This window comes from Coturnix japonica, chromosome 3, assembly GCF_001577835.2.
Source record: "Coturnix japonica isolate 7356 chromosome 3, Coturnix japonica 2.1, whole genome shotgun sequence".
In the NCBI taxonomy this organism is placed as follows: Eukaryota; Metazoa; Chordata; class Aves; order Galliformes; family Phasianidae; genus Coturnix; species Coturnix japonica.
Window position 1 is genome coordinate 24,042,549 of NC_029518.1, and position 25,507 is coordinate 24,068,055.

At 41.7% G+C, this 25,507-nt stretch overlaps 2 protein-coding genes across 18 annotated transcripts in view; one reads left to right on the plus strand and one right to left on the minus strand.

The window, feature by feature from the left end:
- Positions 1-25,507, plus strand: part of TTC7A (tetratricopeptide repeat domain 7A) — a 229,389-nt gene that overhangs the window by 69,265 nt on the left and 134,617 nt on the right. For 8 of the 15 annotated variants that reach the window (XM_032443773.1, XM_032443774.1, XM_032443776.1 and 5 more), the window contains 3 exons: positions 11,460-11,623; positions 13,176-13,344; positions 24,219-24,349. In XM_032443773.1, coding sequence (XP_032299664.1) covers positions 11,474-11,623; positions 13,176-13,344; positions 24,219-24,349 — 450 coding nt within the window. In that variant the 5' untranslated portion in view covers positions 11,460-11,473. Of the gene's footprint in view, positions 1-10,662; positions 10,936-11,459; positions 11,624-13,175; positions 13,345-14,032; positions 14,092-16,070; positions 16,090-16,144; positions 16,551-23,149; positions 23,346-24,218; positions 24,350-25,507 lie in introns of those variants that run through there. The other 7 variants (XM_015857442.2, XM_015857450.2, XM_015857451.2 and 4 more) reach the window with 5 other exon arrangements.
- MCFD2 (multiple coagulation factor deficiency 2, ER cargo receptor complex subunit) lies at positions 6,654-10,589 on the minus strand. 3 transcript variants are annotated; one of them, XM_015857458.2, is made up of 4 exons: positions 10,519-10,541; positions 10,219-10,367; positions 9,354-9,513; positions 6,654-8,188 (listed from the first exon to the last, which is right to left on the minus strand). In XM_015857458.2, the coding sequence occupies exons 2-4, from the start codon at positions 10,356-10,358 to the stop codon at positions 8,057-8,059; spliced, it is 432 nt and encodes a 143-aa protein (XP_015712944.1). In that variant the 5' UTR covers positions 10,359-10,367; positions 10,519-10,541; the 3' UTR covers positions 6,654-8,056. The 3 variants fall into 3 exon arrangements, with proteins under 3 accessions (XP_015712944.1, XP_032299668.1, XP_015712943.1); XM_032443777.1 differs by lacking the exon at positions 10,519-10,541 and adding an exon at positions 10,480-10,501; XM_015857457.2 differs by having other exon boundaries at positions 6,657-8,188; positions 10,472-10,589.

The window sequence follows — 25,507 nt, forward strand, 5'->3', positions numbered from 1 at the left end:
TATCAGGATAGATTGTCAGATCTCCATGCTGATCTAAGTACCAGACTGAAGTTGCTAGCTTATGAGATGAGTGAGCTCCATAATTTTGAGGGTGATGTGCTGTTTCTGGGAGCAGTATCTGCAGATGGAGCTCAACTGTACTCTGGAGGAAATGTGCTCTCTGATCTGCAGCTGGTACACACCTTTCTCTTTCCCTAAACTGTTTTTATTAGACAGAGCTTTACAAGCCCCCAGGAAGGACCTTTAACTTCCACAGGAATCTGAGAAAGCTTGTGTTAAACTCCTTAGAGGAGTTCTCCCTTAGCCATTGCACAAGCTAGAAAATTTCCAGATCTCAGCAAAAAACCGTACGAGTACTGTGTTCAGATGGTGTAGAGCTCGCTCTTGCATACCAAAATCACCATTAAACTAGCTACTCTGGGTCCGATTAGTAACATTGTCCCAGGAACACAGTGTTCAGCATGGCCTGCAAAATGTATGAGTCGCTTACTTAGTGTTCATACTGGGTTTTGCTGCTGTGCTGTGTTCTGTAATGGTGTTAGCAGTATCTTAGCTGACTAATTTAAAGGTGGTTGGGTATCTCAACGACATGTTGCAGTTTTAATAAGACCTGTGGTAGAGACATATCTGCAGTCAGAACTTGTCATCATTCTGCACTACCAACATGGTGTAACAGTCTCTGCAGAAATCCTGAAGCCAGACCATAGGAAATGAATCTGGATCCTATAAACATTTTAGTGGGAGGAAGCAAAAATATTTGCATGACCTGCCAGGACTTTTAATCTCATAGGTAGGACATCACATGGGCGAAGCAGTCTTTTCCCTCGTTGGCAATAAAAGCACTTTATATTTTTGCTGCAATGATCATGCGCTATATAGATCACAGTGAACAGTATTCAGTAAACTGCAGATGTCCTTAAGTTTCCATTATAAACTTGGTTTTATTCCTATTCCTGTCTCTGCCAAAATTAGCCCTATACACCTACAACTTCACAAGCATAATCTTATTCTGGGACAAATATTTTGGAAGAGTTGAAGGAAACTGGTCAAGGTGTTTAAGAGATATGACAGCTAAAAAATGAGATCATCTGCTTGGAGATTTTCCTAAAGGCTTTTTGACTTGTCATATCCTGAAAATTCATTTGCCTAGACTTTCAAAAAAAAATGTAAATCTGTTGGTCTTGGCCAGAAATGGTGCCTTTGAGTAGTTTTAGGCTGTCTGGTGACAGAATTATTTGGTTACTGAAAGTGGTTTCCGCCTTGGTGTATGTATACGTGTTATGTGTTCTTTGGAGATCTTAACTTCACTAGTCAGTGCCAACGTGTTCTTAAATTTATGATGGCAAATGTGAGGTTTCTAACCAACTCTGCATGCATCCTAAACATACACATTCCTTCTCTTAGACCAGTCTGAAATGCATGCACTGCTACCTAACATCCTCACCAGTGCATTTCCTGACTCCCATTCCACTCTATGCTGAGGCTGATGGTGTGGTTTTACAGTTACTTCTGCAGAGTCTCTGAAGACACCTCCCAGAGGGACTGGCGTTCAAGTCTTATTTCTACCCATCTCAGTTCTCTTTCCTGGAACAAAACATCATACCTGCCATGATTTGTGCCAATATGTCACTCTCCAATGGCTGCGAGCCACAGACGATGACACTTAAGTCAATATTTTTGTGTTTGTGGCTTATTGCAGTTTTATGACAAAATAAGTTCTGCGGCATATTGTTGTGTTTCTTAAAGAGGATTTATTTCAAAATACATGCTTTTGCTTTCTCAAAATTGGGTAATTCTTAAATATGGTTCTTGAAGTGTGACCAAAACCAGAAGTCAACTGAACCATTAGACAATTTTGAAAGCTTCCAGTTAGATAAGAAGCATGTGATATCTAGAAACAGTATAGTTGTGCTACACCACTGCAATAATGTGGTTCTCTGGGATCACTGCTGCATCATGCACTTAGCTTATACTGAAGGTCATGGCTTAGCAATGTCAACAGTAAAGTCTGCCCAATACATACCACTGACTGTGGGACGTTGCCCATGTTCCATAAGACCTTGTTTGCAGTTAGTAGTGTTGCCTGACTTTAACATTTAAGCCTTGATCTTTCTGACTTTAGTGGTTTTTTGTTGTTGTTGAAGTCAAGTCCCTGAGCCACAAATTGCTGGAACCTGTGAATGTATTTGTGAGAAGCATAACCGTATGCTTTCTCTGTTCTTTATTATTCCATCAGCATCTGTTCTTGGCCACTACTGAGACAAGCTGTTGAGCTAAATGAACCTTTGCTTTAACTCAGTGTGGATGTTCTTGCGCTCTGTTCTCAGTCTCAGCAAAAATAGTTGAGTATTTGCAAAAAACAGGGCTAGGAGTTCGCTTTGTCCTTTATAAAACTCTCAATACCCTTTTTTATTTTATTTATTTTTTCTTTTCTAAGAAGCAGCTTTAGTATCTTTGTGCTTAGGAGCTAGGGCTGGAAACCTAAGTGAAACATTATCTTAGAGTCATGGCTATGTTTCCATCCCCACCTCTTCCTGATTCAAAGCGTCCAGGTCTGGCTCTTGACAATCACACCTTGAATGTGCTCAGTAGAAACTTGGCAGGCTTTGTCCTTGTGCGCTGTGGTAGTGGGCACACTCTGCCAAGACTGAGCAGGAGATTCCTGGTTGCAGGCTGCTCTGTCATACAGCACGGGAACTGAGTGCAGCAAGACTGTCCTCCCAGCTGTTCCCTACAGTTGAACAACTGACTTCACTATTGCGAGTTGAAGACATTAATCTTTCCTTTCAAACATTATTTCTTTAGGGGGAAAAAAATAATATCTTGCAGTTTTTTTTTCTCATGTTTTCAGGACTTGCGTCCATTTCTGTTGATCTCCTCTGGTCTCTCACCATCTAGTTCAGGTCTTTCTTGAAGTGCAGTGCACAAAACAGAACACTGTCTTCCAGCTGAGTCATCACCAGCATAGATAAGACCACAAGGACTCTATTCATTGTCTTGAAGACCCTCTTAGACATCCCAGTGTGATATCTGTGCTTTATGCAAACGCACAGCTCTGCCACTCATGCTCAGCTTGTGTTCCACCACAGTTCCTAGTTTTTATCTTATGAACTAGGCAGATGACTATTTCTGCTTAAGTGTGGCACTTTGCACTATTACCTTCCATCTGGTTTAGATGACTTCTCTAAATATATATCATTTTAAATTCTGATTCTGCCATTCATAATATCTCCACTTGTATTGTTAATAGCTGTACTTCTTTTACACTTCTTCATACTTTCATCTTCAAGCCTTCAATGAAAACATCAGATAAAATTGGATACAGGACCAATATCCACTGAATTCCTTGTAGAACACATCTATTTTGATATGTTACATTTTAATTATACTGTGAATTTTATCATCCAACCAGACCTGACCTCCTGCCCCTTCCCACAGCAGTTTCATTTAGATCACAATTCACCAGCCTGTTTATGAGGAAGTATTCCAAAGGCTTTGCAAAAAAAAAAAAATCCTAAATTAAATAAATAAATTTGAGTTATATGACACTTATGGCCATTACTTCACCCTCTTTAAGACTCCTAGACTGAAGCTGATTGGGCCCAGGCAATTTAAAAACTTCTAAAGCTCTTTCTTTACTGACCGGGTCTGTGAGTACAAACTGGGAGAACTCAGGGAGTAGCCCTGTGCAGAAGGACTTGGGGGACCTGATGGACAAAAGCTGTACATGAACCATCAATGCCCTTGCAGCCCTGAAGGCCAACAATATCCTGGGCTGCATCAAAAGAGGGGTGGCCAGCAGGGGGTGGGAGCTGGTGGGTGGCAGCCCTGCCCATAGCAGGAAGGTTAGAACTAGATGAGCTTCAAGGTCTCCTCCAACCTATGCCGTTCTACAATTCAATGATTCTATGGTATGTACATACACACTTATGGATGACATACTGTGCTGGGCTCTCCACCAGCTGACCTAGTTTCTTCATTACCGATCTCTCTCTCTCTCTTGCTTATGGTCAATTAAAATGTTATAAATTAGCCGACTTGTGCAGAATTTCCTTACTTTCCTCAAAACTGGTATAGCTTGCAATTGATTTCTTATTAGCATCTGTTGAAGGAACTGACAGCTCTCTGTAATTTGTTTTTCCCCCAAGGTTTGCCTTCTATGAGACCTTCCCTACCCATTCCCTGGGTTTATTGACATCCGCTTTCTTGACATCTATTGCTGTCAGTCAGTGGGATTAAGTGGCAGAGGTTGACACTACGTTCACTGCAGAAATGAATTCTTAAAAATGTCATATATGACAGTATACTGTTACACTGCCCTCTACCTAAGTGCAAAACTGCCACTCAGCTGAGGAAGGTAGTGACAATTAGAGCATGTATCAGCTCTTAAGATTTAGGATGTTTCAGAATTTAGAATGAAGAGCAGGAAGAAAAACATAATTGAACTTAAACTTTCCGTAAGGCATAAATAATTGCTCTTATAATAGATCCCATTCAGTGCAGACAGCTATCTGTGCCAATGAAACATTTAGAGCACAAACTCTTTGTGATGGTAAATAATGCAGACTAAAGAATGTAATGATCCTTGTTTTAATTTGTTGGTTAAAAACTTAGAATTGTTTTGTGATGCAGTGGAAAGACAGCAACAATGTCACGGGAGGAGATGAAGAAGAAAGTAAGCTTAAACTTTTGCTTTAAGTACAGCCTCTTACTTTCTTCTTCATCTCACACTGTAAGTATGCCTCATAACGAGAGATCCTTACTAATGTGAGATGCAAAAACATTAAGGCTTCTGGTCCTACTAAAAACCCCTAACATTCTTTCATGTTGTTTGAGAGTACTGTCCATACCTCAGAGGTCCCTCTCATAGGTCAACTAGTGATGGTCAAGAAGTCAAGTCAGGCCTGGTGCTTGCTTTATAAAGCCTTCCTGTTACATTCCTTTTACTGACTGTGTTACACCGGTTGCTGTACTGTCACTTCAATCAGGTTTGCTGGTATTCACAGTAGTGGTTGATACTATAAAGAAATCCATGTATGAAACACTCTTAAGTTGCATACCTCTAAGAAGTGTGTGGTGTTGACGCGCTATCTAGTGGCTGTAGGGAGGATAACATGAATCCTGAATTACTGTTTCTGCTCTTGCAAATGGCTCGTATTAAGAAAATGCTTTAGATGAGATCAGGATTTGGACCATTTTGTAATGTATCTAAGACATTTTGAGGTTACCTGTGATGAGCCAAAAGAAGATACTAAAGTTTGTGTGACTTTGGAAATAAAACAGTTGCTGACTGCATTTCTGTCATTAATTTGTACTCCTTTTAAAAAGACTTCTGACTGTGATCTAGGCGGACCAGTGACTGATAGCTTGGTTTATGAGTGGTTCAGGAATCAGTCCAAGTATTTTCTTTAGCTGCTAGATCAGGCAGTATTATTTAAGGTCAAAGTAGACAATCTAGATACCTTAACAAAAAAGATAGTGTACAGTAATGCAAGGCCAGATGTATTCTCTAATGGGGAAAACTAATTCTAGTTCCCTGACATCATAGACTTGGAAGAGCTGAAGACAGCACAGGCTTCTCCTAGTTTTCTGTTTCTGACAGGGAGGCAGTTAACACTTGTTAAATCAAACACCCCTCCTGCTTTACTATCCATTTATTATCCAGTTAGTACTGTTCTTTGGAAGGTAAAGCAGCTTTTTAGCTGGTGAGTACTTCTGTGTTAAAGGCCCTGTTTTCTACATTACATACACAAATATGGAACACTGTATGTCCGTATGACCCGTACCAACATATTTAGGGTACTGCATGAGTTACAACAAGCACACAAATTACTTAAACGACCAAAAAATAAAATAGTTTGATTCAAGCATTTATATTTAAGTGCCCTTAATTAAATGGATGCCTTTGTTAAAGACATGATGCTGCAGGTTTCAGCTTGGATACTTCAAGAACTGGACATCTTTCTAGGGAAGCAGAAATTGTACTTTACTCTCTCTTAATGCATTGTGGAATGAAAGATGCCAATTTTATTCTCCGTTTTTGGTAAGCAATTTCTCATTTTATACAAGCAGCCAACTCCTTAAAAACACGTTTAAATTATTGGGTAAAAAATGCTGTCCACAATACCTGTATTTATCATCATTACTCCTGGTACAACGCTTCCCTTGCCACATAGGATAGCTGTTAATAACTAAATAAATGCGACATTTATGTAAGTACATACCACATAGCTGGTCGCCAGACTAAGTTTAAGCATTTTTCTTAGTCTCTGACCACTGTGCTTGATAAGTAAAGAATGATTTTTAAGAGCTGGCCATAGAAGTCAGTTTCTTGGTCCAAAGTAAGTTGAAAAAAGCTTATGAAATAAGCATGTAGGGCTTGCCAGGATCAACAGCCTTTAAATGCTCAGGACTGATGATCTGAACCTCCTCATGTCTCCCCTCCCTTCCTATCCGCTAACAATTCTCTGTACTTTTTTCAGCATCAACTTTCACTCCAAATTTATTACCATGGAAATTAAAACAAAAAAAACAACCAAAAAAACCCACCCGACTGTTTTTAAAATGACTGCTAGTAACACAAACGGGCTTTCTATTGGAAAATTAAGCACACGCCTCACTAGAACTTCCCACATTTCATGCTGGCTCCCAAGTGCTACAATCCCAACTTTGTTTTATTGCTTGTACAACCAGCACGACCCTGGTCACAAAGTAGTTATTACAAAAACAAATCCAATAAAAAGTCCAACACAGGATCCATTGCGCAAACATTTAAACAAATGGAGTAATTTCCTTTACAAATGTGTTTCTCTCGTATAAGAATAATTTTGTACAGAAAATAGCTCTTTATGCATTTTACAGGAACGCCAACATTTAGATGCTCTATTCATGGACAGTGTTTGAATGCAATGTATGATTTCAGCTATGCTTTATGGTTACCAAATGTCAATGAAGCAGCAGTACATCATTGTCTAATATCCTTACACTGCTTGACCTAGCAAGTATTGAGGACGGTGAAAACATTCCTAGAACCATGTCTGTTTACAAACATTCAAGTATCTTGAAACAGTGATTAAATACCTCCTGAAAGTAACACTGTAACTTATGCATCAAGAAATATTAAACCTCAACAAGGCAGCATTACTTGCTCACAGATGATCCTGCTGGCTAATACTTTAAGAACCAAATTGAAAAGAAAGTTCAGTGTATTGAACCGGCTTACAGTTAACGTGACCTTCAGAATGAGACAGCAGAAGGTATTCTAGTAAATGGTATGCAGCATTAATACAACGTTGTATATGAATTAAAAATACTTTCATTTTCTTAGGAAAAGACCATGGAAGGTAAGAGAAGAAGGTAAAAATAAACAGTAAATTTGTGAAGGATGAGAAGAAATTTAAAATAATGTATATTTATATATAATGCTTAAGGGTAGGCTAGAAAGTACATATATTTTAAAAGACTCAGTTTCTTTGAAGGTTGCATTAAAGTCCATATGGTATTACAGGGTATTACAGTGACCTCAGATACAAACCACTTTCAAACACTTTTCTGCTACAATTGGTGTTTCAAGCACCACACCTGTATGGAAATTTCCTTCAAAATTAGTGAGAAGGAAATTTCTTCTTGATATACAACTTTATGCAGTCACCACCTTTTCTTTCTTTCTAGGTATGTGATAAGATAAGATAGAAGATGTAAGCAAACAATTGTTATATAACTCAAAAAAAAAGAAAAAAAGAAGTAATTTAGATTGCATCTGATTGTGTTAAGTACTCACATATAGTTTATAGCTTAAGAGTTTGCCAGCTGTATCCTATGGAATTATTTTGATGCTTCCATGATTCAAGATTCAAATACGTACCTACATTTAGTCAAACATGGGCATCACTCTGAGATAGCCAGGCTCTTTGCAGACATTTTGCAAGCAAATTCATCTGGGACCGGTACACCTCAGCTCACAAATACCTCAGCACAAAGGTTGACATGATTAATAAATCACATTATACTGGGTCACATTTCCATTCAGACAGAGAAACAAGCCCCCTTCAGAACCTTATTCCAGTGATTTTGCAAATTCTGCATAGTCAATGTATCCATCATTGTTCTTATCATCATCTCTTAAAACGTCGTCTATTAGACTAATTAGCTCCTCTTCTTTCATTGCCTGGGTATTCTCACCACCTTCCTACATCAAGGAAACACAACACAATTAACAGTTAAGCAGTTTCCCATGTAGTGGCACATTTGAGAGATTACTGGCATCTAATTTTTGCTAAGCAGCTCGTGTTTGATGTTTAAGATGGCATTAAGTTTTATGTAATATTTATTTCAATATAAGCAAATTTTATCAGATGAAATCTACTAAGTCTACGCTCTGTCTTTCAAAACAAGCACTTTGTATCTGCTATATCCAGTTCACATTCTTGGCCAAGAGACCTAACAGCCAAATAGCAAAATGTACAATGATAGTTACTAATCTAACAGACGTATTCTTAATGGGAATCTGGATGTGGCACGGACAGAAGTTTCTAGATGGTGCAGAAACATCTTGCTTCACATCAAAACCCGCAACATGCTGAGCATGCAGAACAGTGAGTAATGAGAAAACCAGCATGTTTAGTACATGGTAGCTTAAAGACAGTAAATTTCTCAGTATCGGCTCTTGGGAACAAAGAGGAATAGGAAAAGGGGCCCTAGCAAAAGAAATAGCCATCGTTCTGTTCTTGATGCAGGATTTTTTTTGGCCAGAGATGTATATATGAAATTACATTTTGAACTGTAATTTTCAAAAGGTCGATGTGAGATACTGTGTTAACATTATCTTTCTAAAGCACATATAGCTCCATTTGTCCTTCAATGTTCATAGCTGGGACTATAATGTGTTTAGAAAAAGGCACACTATGAGTGGTTCTTGTTACACTAAGTTTGTGCAAGAGGTCTCCTGTGCAAGAGGTCTCCCAACACTCTGGAGTTGAAAACAGCAGCCTTGGGACCTGCAGCAGCATCACCACGCGTTACTTCTATAACCTTGTTTTAGCCTAATTCCAATGTGGATAATTTCCCTTTGTCCTCTCCCCATCTCTGCCAATCAAAGCGTCCTCTCTATCAAATCACTTCCACTCCCCATTCAGACTGAAGTTTAAACTACAGTGGAGCCTTCTTGAAAATGATGTTGTGAAATACTGTAATGAAGCCAGGACTTTTTAAAGTGAAACCAAATGGGAGACAGTCTCATTTTCAGGCCAAACTGTTGTACTGCAACTGCCCTGAAGGTATATTGTAGATGTTCTACATTATGCTGCTTTTCAGACTGTTTTCTAAACACACAGACTATTACAATATTCATCTACCTCTTTGTGGACATGTGATATGGCAGTAGCGAGCTCTAACCCATCTAGCAAATTATTGCCATCGTAATCATGCATTTTGAAGTAATGAAGCTGCAGCTCTTGTGGAGACATCTCAGACTCTGGTTTTTCAATAACTCCTTCCAAGTGTTCCATGATGTGGCTATGAAAAAACAAAGAAAAAAACGACAAAACACAGTGCTAACAGTTAATTATTAATTCTCTATTTACATCAAATTTAGTCTTAGGTCAAGCAGCTAAGTACATGGGAACCACATATCTCTCAAACACCCTGCACACTCCCTTCAGCTGAAAGATATTTATATAGTGGAACGAGGAGGGTACAAAGGTTGTTTGCTAAAGGTGCCATAGTGGTCTCTGATATCTTAGATAGCTGCTTCTCTTTCTTCTGGTCTACTTAATAGATTATAGAAACAAGTGAAGCAGTGCCCTGAATCTCCTTCTGGCTGGCTTCCAAAGCTCAGTAACCAGAGGAACATTGCTTCCAGTCAAATGTGAACCAGGGAATGTTATTTGCTGCTACGTCTCTTTTAGGTATGAAGAAGCAAGGAAGAATAAAACTCTCCCCTACCTCTTTAAAATACAGCTTTGTTTACATTACGTTGCTCTAGGCAGGCAAGATACCTGTAAGGAATGCTCCATAGCGCCAACAGGGCTAAAGGAACAGAGAGGCCTTTCCATACCTCCCATCTCCAGTAAACTTAGTGAGCGAATGCCTCACCTCCGACTGCAGCCATTCATACAACACCCTGAGGACACAGGGTGCCCCAAGCTGTGACCCAGCTCCCGTAACCCGACTTGAGAGCCAAGCAAAGCACAGACGAAGTTACACTGTCAGAGCACCTACTCTTTGTCCTGCACCATGTTCTTATCGAGGCGGCCGTGTGTCGGCGTGCTGTCCGCCGCGGGCTCCTCGGCCGGGACAGGGCCGAGCCATGCGGCCAGCAGGCACAACAGCAGCGGGCTCCTAAAGCGCACGGGGGCCATCGTGGTCTCCTGGAACAAAAAGAAAACACATGCGCTCCCTTAGATTAAAACGGGACCAGACAGCTCGGCCCAACATTTATCCCCCACCTTCCCCGGGGCCCACAGCAGTGTACCGTGACACCTTGACGCCGTCACACCGCGGCCCGGCCCCGCTCCGCACCCGCCGCTCCGTGCCCAGCAGGTGGAGCCGCCACCATCACACCGCCCCGCTCACACCGCGCAGCCGCCGCAAGCAAACACCCCGCCCACGGCCGCTGTAATTCCACGTGGAGCGCTCGCTGCCGGCCAGCTGGAGCGGGCGGGGATTACGGTGAGGGGGGTGGTTTGCCCTACAGCCGGGCCCTGCCCGCCCCACGGCTCCCGGGGAGTGAGCGGCTCCCGCCCCGCCGAGTCCGTGCGGCTCCGTGCAGCAAGATGGCGGCCAAGGGCCCGCTGTCTCACGTGAAGCGGGAGGGGGAGATGGAGCGGTGCCGGGCCGAGGGGCACTGGGGGCAGCTCCGGCTCCTGGTGCAGCAGCAGCTGCTGCCGCCGGCACGGACACGGCGGAAAGTGGCGGCGGGGGGCGTGGAGGAAACGGGTAAGAATCCGCGCTCGGAGGGTCGCGGTCTCGCTACGGTGCGCGGGTCGCTGTGCTGGAGCCCCTGCATCGGCACTGCGAACCGGCCGTGCTCTATGGACCCTGTCCGGGATGAAGCGAGGGCTGCTCCTCTCGCCTGTCGGTGTGGACGGGAAGGAGCCGGGACCTTCACTTGTGCCATTAAACGTGACAGCTGTTTGGGTGCTCTAAAAGCGTTACCTGTTGGATTGAGGCCGTGTCACTATAGCACAAGGATGAACCGTGCTGTCAGAGCTATAGGACCCCATCAGGGAGCAATCAAGTTAAAAGGAAGTGTCATAATGTTACCAAAGTTAATGCAACTTCTCTTTTCCCCACCCTTACAATTTCTTTCTGTCTCTAGAGGTTACTGCTTCCACATCTTGAAGGTGGTGTGTTCTTTAATGCTCTCTAATTGCTAATGTAATGCTAGTTATATGATAAAAATAACATTCTTGAGTGATCGGCTCTAAGTGAGTTTCTTGCTGATGGCTGTGTGCTTTCAGAGGACTATGGGAGTATGCTGCTCGCAGAAGCTTTGCTGGAAGAATGCTTGAAGGAGAACTTTGCCAAACTGAAGGACTCTATTCCACTGACAGAGAGGAATGAGCCAAAACTGAGTGAGGCCAAGCAGCGTCTGACCAATGTCTTGATCAGAGGAAAACTACGAGTAAGTGGGTTCTGTCACTGTGATTCCTGTTAGTCTGGTGCTTTTCTCATGTGCTCGTTAGCCTGATAGGAGGGACATTGCCTTATCGTGTCCCTCTGTGTGTCATGTATTTATAGGTATTACTGATATACTGGTAGTTCAGTATCTCTTTGCAGTGTCTTCTTTTGGATGTAGTGCATCAAGACAGATGATGTACTACAAATATAAACTGTTTATTTTCAATGAGAAAGAGGTAGAGCTCTCTGCAGTGTTGGGGTGTGGCCATAGAACAGTGTTGCTGGTTTAGCCCATCTGCTGGACCTTCTACCACTCATGGGCTGAGGGAACTGTGTGCAGCTCCTGATGCAAGTGAGGCCTGCTGTGGGCAGCTGCTGGGTGTCTGACATTGTAGCGCAGGGCCTGGATTACAGCCTGTCATCTTGCTCAGCCTCTTCCAGAGAAGATAGGTGAAGTTATGCCTCAGGTGTATTTCATGAGCTGGGTGCATGGTTTGTAGCTGCACATCAGCTAAGCTGTAGAGCTTTAGGAGGGCTTCAAGATTGCATCAATGGTTGCTGGCATCCCTGAACACACAGCTGCAAAAATGGCTTTAAGAAATCTATGAATCACAACAGTCTGAAGTTCTAGACTTATTTTACTTGTAGTCCAGTGACTTATGGGCTGGTTATCCTGGAAGTGTGTGTGTTATACTTAGATTACTTGCTGGGGCACACAGTGGTTTTTTGTTTGTTTTTTTTTTTCCCAGGGGTGCTCCCTATTAACTTCTTGAATGTCAGTGTAATTTAAAAAAATGGGAGGTTAGGGAATGAAATGTAATTCATCCAGCTCTATAGTTCAACCCCAGTAACAGACAGAACCACTGAACTTTCTCAGGACTGGGTGCTAGATTTGGCTTCAGGAATAGCAACTACTGTTTCTTTCTTAGTGATTACTGAACTACCCATGTAGGATTGGGCCTGTGTTGATTGCATGCCTTGAGGAAAGGAGGGCAAAGGGTTAGGAATCACTTCATGCTTTCTGAAGCATGAGAAGGGTCTGAATGTTGGTATTTTACTGAGATTTTTTTTTCTTTGTCAGTCTGTATGGATATTCTCAATCCTTAGGAAACCAGAATGATAGACATGCCTTCTTTTTTTCCTACCTTGAGAAAATTTGGGAGTTTTCTTGCTCTTTCATTAAAGGTATGGAGGAGAGGATAGCATTTGGCTAAACAGTACTTTCTCCCAAGCTCTAGAGCAGGGGATTGATGTGCATGTGGCTAGTTCTGGCACTGGTAGGCTTTTATGTGTGAGCAGTGGCTGGAGAATTAATAGAATAGGGTCAACTACTTCAGAGTAGTTCCTTGACCTTTGTGGTTTGCTGCTCTCACAAGTATATCACAGAAATCACTAGACATTAAACCCTTCCTACTCCAACCTGTGTAGTTAGTTGGCAAGATTAAGAATAAAGCATTCTTAATTTGCTCAATTAGTTCACAAGTACCTCATTTGTGCTATCTGGTATTTTACTATGTATTCACTGTTTTTTTCCCCCCACCCACCCTTCTTTTCAGCCTAAATATATGACAGAAGCTATGCTGATTCTTGGAAAGCTTCATTACGTAGAGGGATCCTACAGAGATGCCATCAGCATGTATGCAAAAGCAGGAATTGATGACCTCTCAACAAAAGATGAACCTTTGTATATGCTGCGTCTGGTGGCTGAAGCCTTTGTTATTAAAGGTAAAAGGTCAAATGTGTACATTCGAAAAATGCTGTTGATGCTGAAGTTACATTTCCAAGGCTGGAACAGAATTAGGGCAGTGCTGTACCTTCAAAATATCCTACCGACTGTAGTCTGTGTAGTTTAATTTTAAAGGCATTATGGAGTCTTAGTCCATGGTTTTAAAATTGGCTGACTTGCAAAGAAAAGCTTGACATTGGAAATGGTGTGGTAACTGATGGCTGCGAATCAGCAGCACACCTTTGCTTGTGTTTTTGGGGAACTTTTAATTGAGCATTCAGCTTAATTGGGGCCTGTGTTTTCTCTTAGAGTTCATCCACTGAATGATTCCAGTGAAATAAACAAGGACAGCGTTAGCAAGTTTTAAACTCTGGACTAATGCAATCTGTGCTTTCAAATCAGGGTAGTATGTTTTTGCAGAGTTTGTCACACGATGTCAGACCTAATGTACAAACAGGAGTCTCCTTCGCTTTTTATTTCTACGAATGTTGCACTGAGTTCTTAATCAAAACTGCCTCTGTTGATAGTGAAAGTGTGTTTCAGTTTTGTGTGGGTGAAAGGAAGGATCTAGTTGGTTATTGATGCGGGAGGGGGAAGATCAGTAGCCTTCTCCTTCATTTGCTTTCAGTTTCTTTATAAATGTTGCTCAAGTACTGCTACCTATCTACTGCTTTCTACTCTTTTCAGCATGTCCACCAGCTAATTAGGTGAATGAGAACTCTGTGATGATCAGATACCTTCAACTGGTATGTAAAAGAGTGATGCCGAATCAACCCAACGTACTGTTTGACTGGGCTGCTAGTATTACTGATAATAATTTGGGTGTTCCGTGATCTCACACATTCATTCTCCTTTTGTTTTGTTTTTTTGAAAACCTGTTTTAGCTGCCTTGCTTGCTTTGGTTATGTTTGCTGTGGCACTGGTTGAATCTGCTTTGTTAATGAGCTTTTGTGGAGTACGACTAATTTACTTGTACTAATGCTTGCATGGTACTGAAGAGTGAGTGAGTGACTACTAGTCCATTTATTGTAGGCTTGTGTGTTTTGAGACTGACTAGCGGTGCACTCAGCCTTTCTGGGAACTGGATAAGGTCCTTGGTGGGATGGGAGTATAACAAGGTATTAGTGAATGCTGACAAAATGGCATTGCTCCTGGAAGACTTCTGTGGTAGATGATGACCACCCTGCCTTATGAAGATGCAGGAGGTGGAGGTGTTTACCTCACAGGATCAGGCTCTACTTTATAGTGCTCCCACTATTGCAGAGTCAGCTCTTTGCGGTCCTGTTTCACAGCGTTTATCCTCCATAATGGTTACTTTCAGATTAGCCAGGGCATATAGTAAGTCACTTGGTATTCTACCAAAGCTTTTGACCAAAAAGTCCAGCAGAATGGAGCTTGCTCCACTAACTTCGAAGAAAGTGCTCACTCCTAGGATCATAGTTTCTGTATTCCGTGTGATAACATACTGGTTTTACAGAAGCAGGTGTTAGAAACTTGCACAGGAAACTGTGACAACAGCTGTGTGTATTTACATTTTCCTTTCAAAATATGTCTGCTCGGGCTACAGCTGCAGGACAAGTAACAGAGCATGAATTTGAGTTACTTAAAATGTACTTACATGTTACCATAAGGACTTCTTTGATTTCTTCTTTTATTTTGTTTGGTGTCTGTGTAGAAATTCCGTTGATCCACAATGCCTTTGGTTGAATTACTGTTAGCTTATACAAGCTGAAACATTCTCTAAGGTTAGTCTTGAGTATCACTGATAAAGTTTCTGCAGGGATCATTAATACAACAATCCAAAAAAGCCTGAACCCTGTCTATTATTTTCTCTCGTATGTCAGCAACTTCAGTTCCCTGCTTAATTTTTTATTCTTCATTAATTTTTCATCATTTCATAATGGGAGGAGGGGGCCAGAATACCCGGTTCACACCAGAGCTTGTTACTTCTTAATATAGACATGAAAGCACCTTGGTTTTTGTGTAGGTAGTACTGTTCTCAAGGATAGTGCGGGAAGGGTCACAAGAAGAAGTTCAAATCAAAGGCATTCAGTCTTAACTGTTTGAATGTTGGAGACAGACTAAAACACAGTGAGAAAGAAGAGCTGTGCAAATCGGTATGTGGTAGAAATAAAACATGAGATGGTAAAACTGAGGTTGCTTTCTTAGAGCACCTTTTGAATTCCACAGTATAGAAGGCTGGACACTAAAGGCTGGGGCTAAATCTTAGTGACCTCTGAGGAATGGTAGTAGGTTGATGTTACGGTAAGAAGAGATAGAAATTTGCTGCCCTTCTAATTGAGCTGTAGAGGTTGAACAGCAGGAAAAGTTTTCTTGCCTGCCTTGCTCTGTTGGCTTCCACCCAAATTAGCTCACCTAAATTCCCTATTTGGGGAATAGCTGTGTCTAAATAAATCAGTTTCTGTAGTAATATGCTGTTAGGTTTATAGGTTTCTATACTTTTGTGCTTGGAGGTTTTAATTCCCCAGCAGCATGGTGCCCAGCCTTTCCTGCAGCCTGTTGCCAACCTGAGTCATGAAGGCGTGTGGGGGCTCATTTGGCCTGTGGGCCCTGGCTCTATCATGGCTGACAGTTCTTTAGACTTCTGTGGCACTTCTGATGGGGAGGTGCAGTGTCAGAGCTGCTGTGGGGTGAGTCACTCCATAGGGAGGAGCTCCCTGCATCCAGCAGATCTGCTGCCAGGCCACCAATGGACTTCCTCTGAATCTCTGCATGTAGATCTGGTGAAATAAGACTGCAAATGGTTTCTAGCTGCTTTTCTGGGAAGCAGGGCTTTGACAGTCCCACTACCTCTTTGCTTCCCTTTGTCTGTCCATCAGTAATTTTTGTGTTATTACTGCTAATTTCAGCTCAGAGTGGGGAGATCAGGTCTGAGTCTCTGTACAGCCAGAAGCTGGCAGTGCTGGGGTGACTCATGGCCTCCTCGGTATGTGCCTGATGTGGTTGGAGTGAAGGCCCAGTTCAGTGGTGGCTGGAAAGAAGCTGTGGGGTAATGTACTTACAGGATGCTAAGGAAGGCTGAGGTGAATCTCTGTGCATTGATTTCTAAAGGCTTGAGGTATTTGAAAACCTTAGAAAGGAGCCCCATTGTATCAAAAGGTATCAGTATGAGCTCGGTGTTTTTGAATCTCTGAAAAATCCACGTGGAAGAGATCATTAAGTGTTGTGACTGTGAGAAGCCTTGGTGAGTTTGCACTTTGTTACAAGTCAACCACAAATCACATGTATAAGATTTGTTTTATTTTTTTTTAGTCCGTCGGCTTGGAACATTCTTTATTTTGTCCTATACCCTACTTTAGCCATTTGAAGGTGTTCAAGAGCAGTACTGTGATGCTTCTGAGGAACCATAAGGTCACAGTGCCAATGCCTCTGGATTGAGTTATGCACGTGCTTCGAGCCAGCCACTGTTTTCAGAGCCTTCCCATGAGCTGTGAGTTAGAATGATGGTAGCAGAGGTCTGGGCCCAGCATGGGAGGGCTATTTGAGTTTAAAAATCCATCCAGGATTCTGGGTTTAGATCAGCTCATTGTGGGCTTTCAGAGTTCTGTGTTTGTTTAGTCGCATTTAGGACAAACTCTTATTTCATGTTTTCAAGTTTCTTGTAAGGCTGTGCCTTCTAAAACTTCCACAGGTCAGTATTGCTTGAAAGGTTATTTTTCTGCTTTCTCCCTATGTAAAATCTTCATCTTGAATCTGTAGAACTGGAAGTGGTTCCAAGTTATAGTTGTGCTGTGAGTGGAAAATGATGGTGTCACAAGTAAACAGGAAAACAAATCTTTTAAGAAGTAATAAACAGGAAGATGGATTTCATGGTCAGATAATTTGAAAACTACTCCCTCGGTTTTAGCATGATATTTTAGATGGACCAGTTTATGCCTGTTTTTTTTTTTTTTTTTTGCCATCTATCTTAGACTTCCTTTTGTGCTTCTTCATTTAATTCTTATGATGTTTGAGAAGCTGTTAAAAACGTGGGTTTGCAGTCAGTAAACATAACTGGTATTATCGTTATTTTTCTTTCTACCTAATCAGAAGGTACTTCACCTGTTTGTTCATATGCTTCAGGGAAGTCTTTTACATTCACTTAAATGTCAGTCATTCTTTTTTCATACCATTTTCTACAGCATGACTAATTCTCTAGGTGAGGTTTGTATTCAGCTGTATTTGTTTGGAAACTAGAATAAAATGTCCATTTAAAGATGTCCTTATTGCAAAGCTAACTTCTCAGAAGTCTGCTTTTTTTTTCTTGCTCATTAAGTAGTTCGATTAAGAAAATATTTTCAGTTAAATGAATTTCACATGGAACAGACTCATAATTAGAAGCTGTGGACTTTTGATGATGAGTGTATTCTTTTTCTTTGTAATACATAGGTAAGAAGTGGAAAGTAACTTTTCCCATTTGGTTTTACTTAATCAAAGCTGTATCAATCCTTCATTTCTGAAAAGCTGTTCATTAGACTAAAGAAATGGAGTGAGATGAAAGGAAGAAAGAGAGGGTTGTGTTTTTTTTCTCTTTCCCTTTGTTTAATGGAAGAGAGCCTTTATTTTCAAGACTAATTTCTAATTTCAGCACTTCATCAAATTCTAACTTCAGTTTATTTTTTTTACTTCATGCTGCTCATCACATGCTGCAAAGATAAGCTTTGTTTAAACAATTAAATAGTGCATTCAAACAGCCATACTTTTAAGGAGAGTCCTTCCAAAACCTGAATTTCCAGTTAACTTCTCTGGTGTGGCATTTCTATGTGCTTGGTCTGGGTTGAATTAGATGGCAGTTCCCAGGCTATTGAGTGTACTGGAACAGTGACTGGAGTAATTTTGAGCAGCAGCAGTTTGAACAGTTTCAAGTTTGGAAATGCTATGTAGTTTCACAGAGTCATCATCTATTTTGTAATCCTCCTTTCAAAGAGAATTTACACTTCTGATTTCTTTTTGCTAGAAACATCTTTAGTCCAGGCAGTTTACAGATGTTGCAGGCTAATTGTATACTTTCTCAGTTTGCCCTTTTTTTTTTCGCTTAGGGCATACAAGCTTGCAAGTCACATTCTCCTTTCCTAGATAATAATGTAGAATGTTATCCTGACTTATGCCAAAAAACCCCACTACCACTACATGTAGCCTTATGACTATGTGTATTTTTGTGCTTGGTATCATTCCATGGGCTGATCATAAGAGTTCAAGGTCTCCAAGAAAAGCTTTCTTGTAGTGCATAAGATTCCTACATGCTCTCTTGTTTTTGCTATGTAGGGATATGGCTTGTCTTTACAAGTGAGACAAATGTAGAAGGGGATTATTGGAAGGGTGATGACACTTTTCCATGTTCAAATAAATCATTTTCCTTGTCCTTTCTGGACAGTAATAAAGGAAAGTAAAAGCATGTTGTAATTGCCTGTGTCAAGATAAAGATGATCCATTCCTGCATTACTGTTTGTTAGCCCCACGACTATAAGGAAGACTTAACAGTTCTGTGGTACAAAGGGAGAATCCAGCTCTTCCTCTGTCCTTCCACCTTATGTACATCCTGCCTGCATTGCTGCTTCTGGCTGATGGGGGGGACAACTTGCTGTAATGTACCCATATAGCAGATGCAAGAATGTGTGGTGCAATCTGAAGCTGAGAACTGTATAACTGAGAATCAGGCATTTTGTTTGCAGAACTTGTTTGCACTTTTGCTTAACAAAAGCTCTCTCTTTTAAATGCTGATCTACATCAGAGGAAGAGACTTTGTTCTGTACCTCATGTACTCTTCAAAGTGCTATTGCCAACAGTTATGTCATTTAGACAGGGAGCATGCAGTTTATTTGTGCTGGCATCGGAGCAGCTGTCTGATAGGTGAAAGCTCTGCTTTGTAGATGCAGGTGCTTTAAGTCGTAATCCCACTTTCTCTCTTCTGCTCCAAAAGTACATATCAAAGTGTACTCTGTTTCAGTGACTGCAGTTTTACACAAGAACTCTTACTGATGCTGCTGCCTGGCAGTGATGCAGTGAGCCCAGACAGTACATCCCAATGGTGTATCATCAGCACAACCACTCTTATTGTGCCCTGTCCACTTGGCTTTTCTACTTCTCCACTTCTGCCTACTGTATTTAGACTAGAGAAGAATGTAATTCTTCATCCATGGAAGTACATGAATAATGTTGATCAAGTCAACAGATTGTGAGAGATTGCTGCTTTCACCTGTTTGCTGTAGTCTAGCAGAGCCATCTCCTTCACTGCAGTCCCAGTACAAACCAGAAATGTACAAATGCTCCATTGGGGTTCAGAAAGAAAATGCATAGTTTGCTCTGAAAGTAATGCCTTCTATTTATTTTCAAGGAAACTGCAATGGACACAGAGAGTGCAGTAGTACTTTCTGGTACAGGAAATTCTCTGCTGTGAAGTGCTGTTTTTCAATGTAGTTGCCACCATTGGATGTACATTTTCCCAGCAATAAACAAGAGCCTTTGAAAATCTGCATCTATGAAGGTGATCCACTGTTTCACAGTTTTTAGCAGCCACTTTTGGGGTTTATTTCTCATTAGCAAAAAGGTCAAACCACATACCCTTGCGGGAGCACTTGTTCTTCCTGCTGTGGTAAATGGCTGAAATAGTACATGAAACAGTACAAGCTAAAATGTATTCCTTTGTTAGCAAATAAAGTCTTTGCTTGGGATTTGAAGGAAGAAGTGTTAGAACAAGTAAGAGTATATAAGGAAAGTTACTGGTGAAGATACTGTAAGCCATAAATGGCTTCCTTAATAAAAACAGTGTTTCTGAAAAATAAACACACATGTTAGTGTAACCACTGGTGGAGTTGCTGCTTTGAGGATGATGAAAGGATGGTTTCTAGTGTGAGGTTGCAGTAATTGCATCACAAGAAGTTTGCTATCAGTTGTAGTTCAGATTTTGCAGGAAAGAAGAGAAACCAAGAAGTACACAGAGCAATCCAGGGTGTTATCAGTTCGGTTGCTCTGTAAGCACAAAGCCTTTAAATGGTAGAATTATTACAGTAGTTTGTAATGCAGGGGGAAGTGAGCAGCAACATCTCTCACACACAAGCTCGCTGGTTGGCTTGTGGCAAAGCACTTAAAAGAGCAGTTGAACTTAAAAACGTATAACAAAAAGGTATGTGCTCCAAATTTGCTTGGCTTTTCTGTGATGAGAAATGGCTGTGAGTAGCATTTTGTAATGCGTGCTTTATATTAGTTTATAATTTATAAATGTACTTAATGGAGATGCTTGCTCAGTAGAATGAAGATTTGTGATCAGAAAGTATGGAGACTGCTTTGTTGTCGTTTAAAGTCCAGGTTCAAAGATCTGCCGTGTAGAGCAACCAGCCTGCAGGCGTCACATCTTGATACGCTCAGCAAAGCAGATGTCCTTGGATTGAGGTGGCTGACTTCTGCCTCGCAGGGAGGTGTGCAGAGCTGACATGGAACTGGTCAGGGGGAGGTGACTGAAGTGGCTTTTCAGAGCAGTGCTTGCCACCCCGTCGCTGAACAGGCACTCAATCAGGAAGGTGGCTGCAGGTGCCCAGCAGAAGACATCCTTTGCTGGGAGGGCTGCAGGACTGAGGATGTGTAGCTGCTGTGCTGTGGTTCACACCCTGGCTTACCCTGGGACAAATTATTTATGTTCCTGTAGTAATGTCATTACATATTGTCAGCTTAGAAGCTCACTGGCTTCTGGCCAGGATAGCCTGTCTGTGCAGCTGTGAGCATAGGTATGCCTTGAGTTGCAGACTGGGACTGGTGCTTTTGGCAGAGTTATAAGTCCATCCTAAGCTCTTTTTTGAGTTCCTGTCAATGTGCTTGACACAGACATAACACCACGGAAGCCCGTGTTAGAATTGAATTGATGAGAACTGTGAATAGACTGATGTATCCCTCCTAGTTAGTAGGAGTAATGCTGCTATTCGAGGAACTAGTTTATGAAGTGGAAGAAAAGAAGCAGGCTACCTTAGCGTGCTCTTCTCCCTAGCAGTTGTGCAGTCTCCATCTATTCACAGAGCTTTAAAGACCTGCCTGGGTAAAGCCCTGCTGAGCCTGTGCTGACCATTCGTCAAGCAGCAAGTTGGACTGTAAACCTCCCAGGACCCCATCCAACCTGAATTTTGCTGTGATCTCTGTTGCTGAGAATGAGCCCTTTTGTCTGTTTGCACATGTGTTTTCCAGTTCTTTTAATAGTGTCACTTTGGAGCGTTGGAACCACATGACATGTTTTCTTCCTTTGGGAAGGACTGGGTGAGATGAAGCTGGAAATAACCCTTCCTAAAATGTCCCCATTCAGGTTTCCATGAATGAAAGCAGTGCATCTGAACTCTAGGAAGGAATTTCTTCAGTCTGTGACAACTCTTATATGCCATATGATGTGTTTCTTTTCTGGCATAAATGCAAATTAGCTTCAGAATGGCAGAAGAACAAGCAAAAATTAGAGAGATAAAGAGCCAGAGATAGTTCTTTGGAGAAATAAAGGAAGTGGATGGAAGCCTTTCCTTTATTCAGGAAAGAAAAGTACTGCTTCTATACACAGAAAGCTGCTGCCTCTGAAGTAGGTAGAAGGAGTTTATTTTTTAATGAAAGGCCTTTCTTTGACTTGAGCCATAGCCATTAGAAAATGGTATCTCTGTGTGTGTACTGTTTCTGTGGTATGTATTTGCATATGTTTGTTTATTTAAATCTGGGCATCTTAAGAGACAAAATCTTGGTATAGGTGAGTTATAAGTTAGTGTGGTCTTAAAGTACCCGGTTTAAAAAACTTCCTCAACCAGCTGTCCAGAAAGCATGTAGCTTTATGCTTCACCCATAAGTTAATTCAGTCTCAGCAGGAGTTATGCTTTGCTGAGTCCAGTTAGCGGTCTTCTGTGTCTTTTAGGGAATTGAGTTGAATGAAAAACACATGGAATGCTGTGAAGGTTTTTCTTTGCTGATAGCAATGGAGAAGAGTCAGTGGAGTTAGTGCTGTCAGGGCTGGTGGGTATTTAAACAGTGCTGTCCACACACAGCTGCACCTCAGGCAAATCTGTAATTGTTGGGACTTTGCACTGTGAGAGCTGAACTGATGGCTGAAGAGTAGGAAATTTGTTTCGTCCTTCATTTTTTGTCTACTGCATTTGCTCCCTGCCTGCTCTGACTTTTCTTCTTGTATCTCCTTGGTGAATCAGATTCTGCAGCAGATCTTACCCTCTGATAGCATCAGGGCAGCACAAACAGTATGAGCAGGAAGCTCTATGACTAATCTCACATCATGTGGGTCATTATTCCTTCTTGCCCTTTGCAAGTGGAAAAATGTGTGCAGTGTAGCATGCTGTCTTCTCTCGGTATGTTGTACATTGCTCTATGATTACTGCAGCAAGAAGTCTTTTGGGAAGTGTTGGTATCCCCATCACTGTTCTGCCCCACCTCTGTTTTTGTGGCTGTGCGGATGGGTATGTTTGCTGTCACTTGGTTCTGGCAAAGGCTGCTTGCTTTCCTCTCCCACATCAGAGCTTAAAGATAGTAGCTCCTTGCAGTGGGTGGCAGCCTATATGTAAATGGTTTTTGTCAGCCTGTTCTCTATGTGACATCTCCCACGATAAGCTGCCTCCACACAGCCCGTACTCGGGTGGCTCTTGCAGCATCCTGATCAGAGTGGTCACTCTGAAATGCAACACTTTGTTGGATTTATTTTTGGTTAAGGTGGAAGGCTTGAAATTCAGAGGTGAATTTAGTCAGATCTGAGAGTAATATTTATAAGTTGATATAACTTTACCACTGGATGTTTTCTCTTTCTGTATTGAGTTAACATTCTCTTTTCCCTCTCAGTATGTAGCAACAGAGTGAAGAGAAACTTTGAAATAGTAAGGAAAAAATCTGGACATAAAGTCAGAGGCTTCGAAAGTCGATTGGAGGACAGAATCAGTTGGATTTCTCCTATGCAAGATGGATATCAGTAGAAAGGAGACAATACAGAATGGTTGTTAGTAATAAGCAGCAAGATCATTGTCCCCCAGGATTTTCAAAGGTGCAGGATACTGGTGTGTGCTTCTCCTTGGTGGGTCCTGGGGGATGTGCCATGGAGCCCTGATTTGGGAAAGGGCAGTGGGGAGCCTCCTCCTGAACTCTCATGTGTGGGGCTTCTTCCACTGAACTAACTGCTCGTGTCTGCTCAGAGGCAGAGCATGGGACAGGAAGACTCCTAGCACAGTTACCAAGGGGATAAAATAGAAACATTGAATGTGAAAAATAAACAGAGCTAAGGCCGTCTAGGAGTCTCAGACTCCTCTAGAATGAGTGCTTCTGACACGCTGTTCATCACGGAGTAGCCTGGCTCCCCTTTGCCATTTCACAGTGGTTTGCCATGGAGTCTTCAAGTGAGCTCTGCTGGGTGCCCAGGATTGTGTACAAGGAAGGTGTGGTTCCTGGTATGAGCTGCAGCTCTTCACATGGGGCAAATTCTTCTGGCACATGCAGTGGTGGTCCTCATTGCTTCCCTGGAGAGACTGTCCAGACAGCTCATCCTTCAGACCTGTGTCGGGAAGGCTAGGATTTTGTGTTACATCTTACAAGCTTTTCATTACTGTTGGAATGTAATATTGGAATACAGGCCATAATTTCCCCGCTTGCTCATCCCTGGTAGAGGATTTGTATGTTCTGTCTTCATGAAATGTTTGAAAGGTGCTGTAGAAGCATGCAGTGGTACCATATGTTAGAGCAGCATGACAAAAATGCCTTGCATGTGTAAGAATTTTATCTTCCCGGGATGTCCTAAAAACCACTAAAACTATGGGGAAATCTACATATGGAAAAGCTTTTCTGTCAGCCAGCAAGTAGAAGTTTAACATGGCTGCATTGCTGTTAGTGGACGCCAGTTAATGAAGGTGCTGCTATTTTGCAGGTCTGTCTCTGGAGCGCTCAACCAACTCAATTGCCTCACGTGCTCGCCTGTGTGAAAGGGAGGAGGAAGTCATGTCTTGCTTTGAGACTGCATGTGTCATTGCTCAAGTGTACCTGCAGGAGCTTGAAAAGGTAAGTAATGTGCTCAGGGTGTTAGCTGGTGACTTGAGTAGAACATCCAGGAATTTTGGCTGCAGAATGGTGGTGAAAATGTCTCTCAAGAGAATGAGAACAAATCTGAAGGAGCCAGGTGTCATTTCTGCAGGCTGACCTTTTCAGTATAAGCAATTGCAAAACAGCTGTTTGTCTGGTCTCTGCCAGTTTCTTTTGAGAATGACATGTAGAAACCAGTTTTGCCTGTAGTAAAGTACTGACTAGTTGTGATATGCTCAGGTCTTTATCTCAAATCTAGCTCTTAATAAGGATTACAGGCTTGATGAACCAAGTGCTACTATGAAGGAACCCTAGACATTTTATTTATCTGCCATGTAAATGATATACAATATTGGATCTTAAATCCCTAACAAGCTGAAGATTACCTTTTGGCCTGATCATAGCACCTTAGCTGCCAATGCTTTGCAATTTCCAGGTGAAACTGGAGGAACCTGAATCAATAGCGAGTAACTGCTTAGCCTGATGTTGGCTAAGGATGCTGACTAAGATGAGTACTGAGCTCTCTACTGAGCTGTAGTACATGCCTGTTCCTTGCTGAGTACATGCTTAGGTACCTCTATCTCTGTACCTCTGACTAGCAGCATTTAACAGGGACGTGCTATACGTTTTCACACTCTGTCCTCTGCCACATGTTATGCTTGACATGAGCAGTAGTGGATATTATCCGTTATTTTGTACTTTACAGCCTCAGACCTTCTGACCAGATATTCCTCCTCCTCTCAGCAGCAAGGCTGCTGGTTTTGCTTTCATTTGCATTAAAACAAGAAAAATAAGCTTACAGCACACACAAAAATCCATTAAGGTAGCCATCTAACAAGTAGTTTGGTCTGTTTCCTTGCAAGAATAAGCTAAATTACCTTTTTATTTAAAATGAATTGTAGCCTTTTCAGTGTAGGAGAGTGAATTCCTGCAGTGCTGTGCATGGAATTGTTTTCACAGACAGCTTCTGTCCACCAAGAAGGGAAAAAATTTGACTCTAGATGATGAACAAATTCTTGTTCAAAAGGCTGCAGGTTTCCTGATGCACACACTCAGAGGCCATAGTTCCTTCTCATTCCTGGAAGTAAAGTACTGCTTTGGAGGGTATACACAGGACTGTTTCCAGCAGTGAAAGCT

Excerpts from the sequence above, each read along its gene's own strand:
- MCFD2 (XM_015857458.2), bottom strand. The coding sequence starts at position 10,358 with ATGGCCCCCGTGCGCTTTAGGAGCCCGCTGCTGTTGTGCCTGCTGGCC. Across the intron at positions 9,514-10,218 it reads AACATGGTGCAGGACAAAGA|CCACATCATGGAACACTTGG; the intron begins GTAGGTGCTCTG and ends GTTTTTTCATAG. Across the intron at positions 8,189-9,353 it reads TATCACATGTCCACAAAGAG|GAAGGTGGTGAGAATACCCA; the intron begins GTAGATGAATAT and ends TCCTTGATGTAG.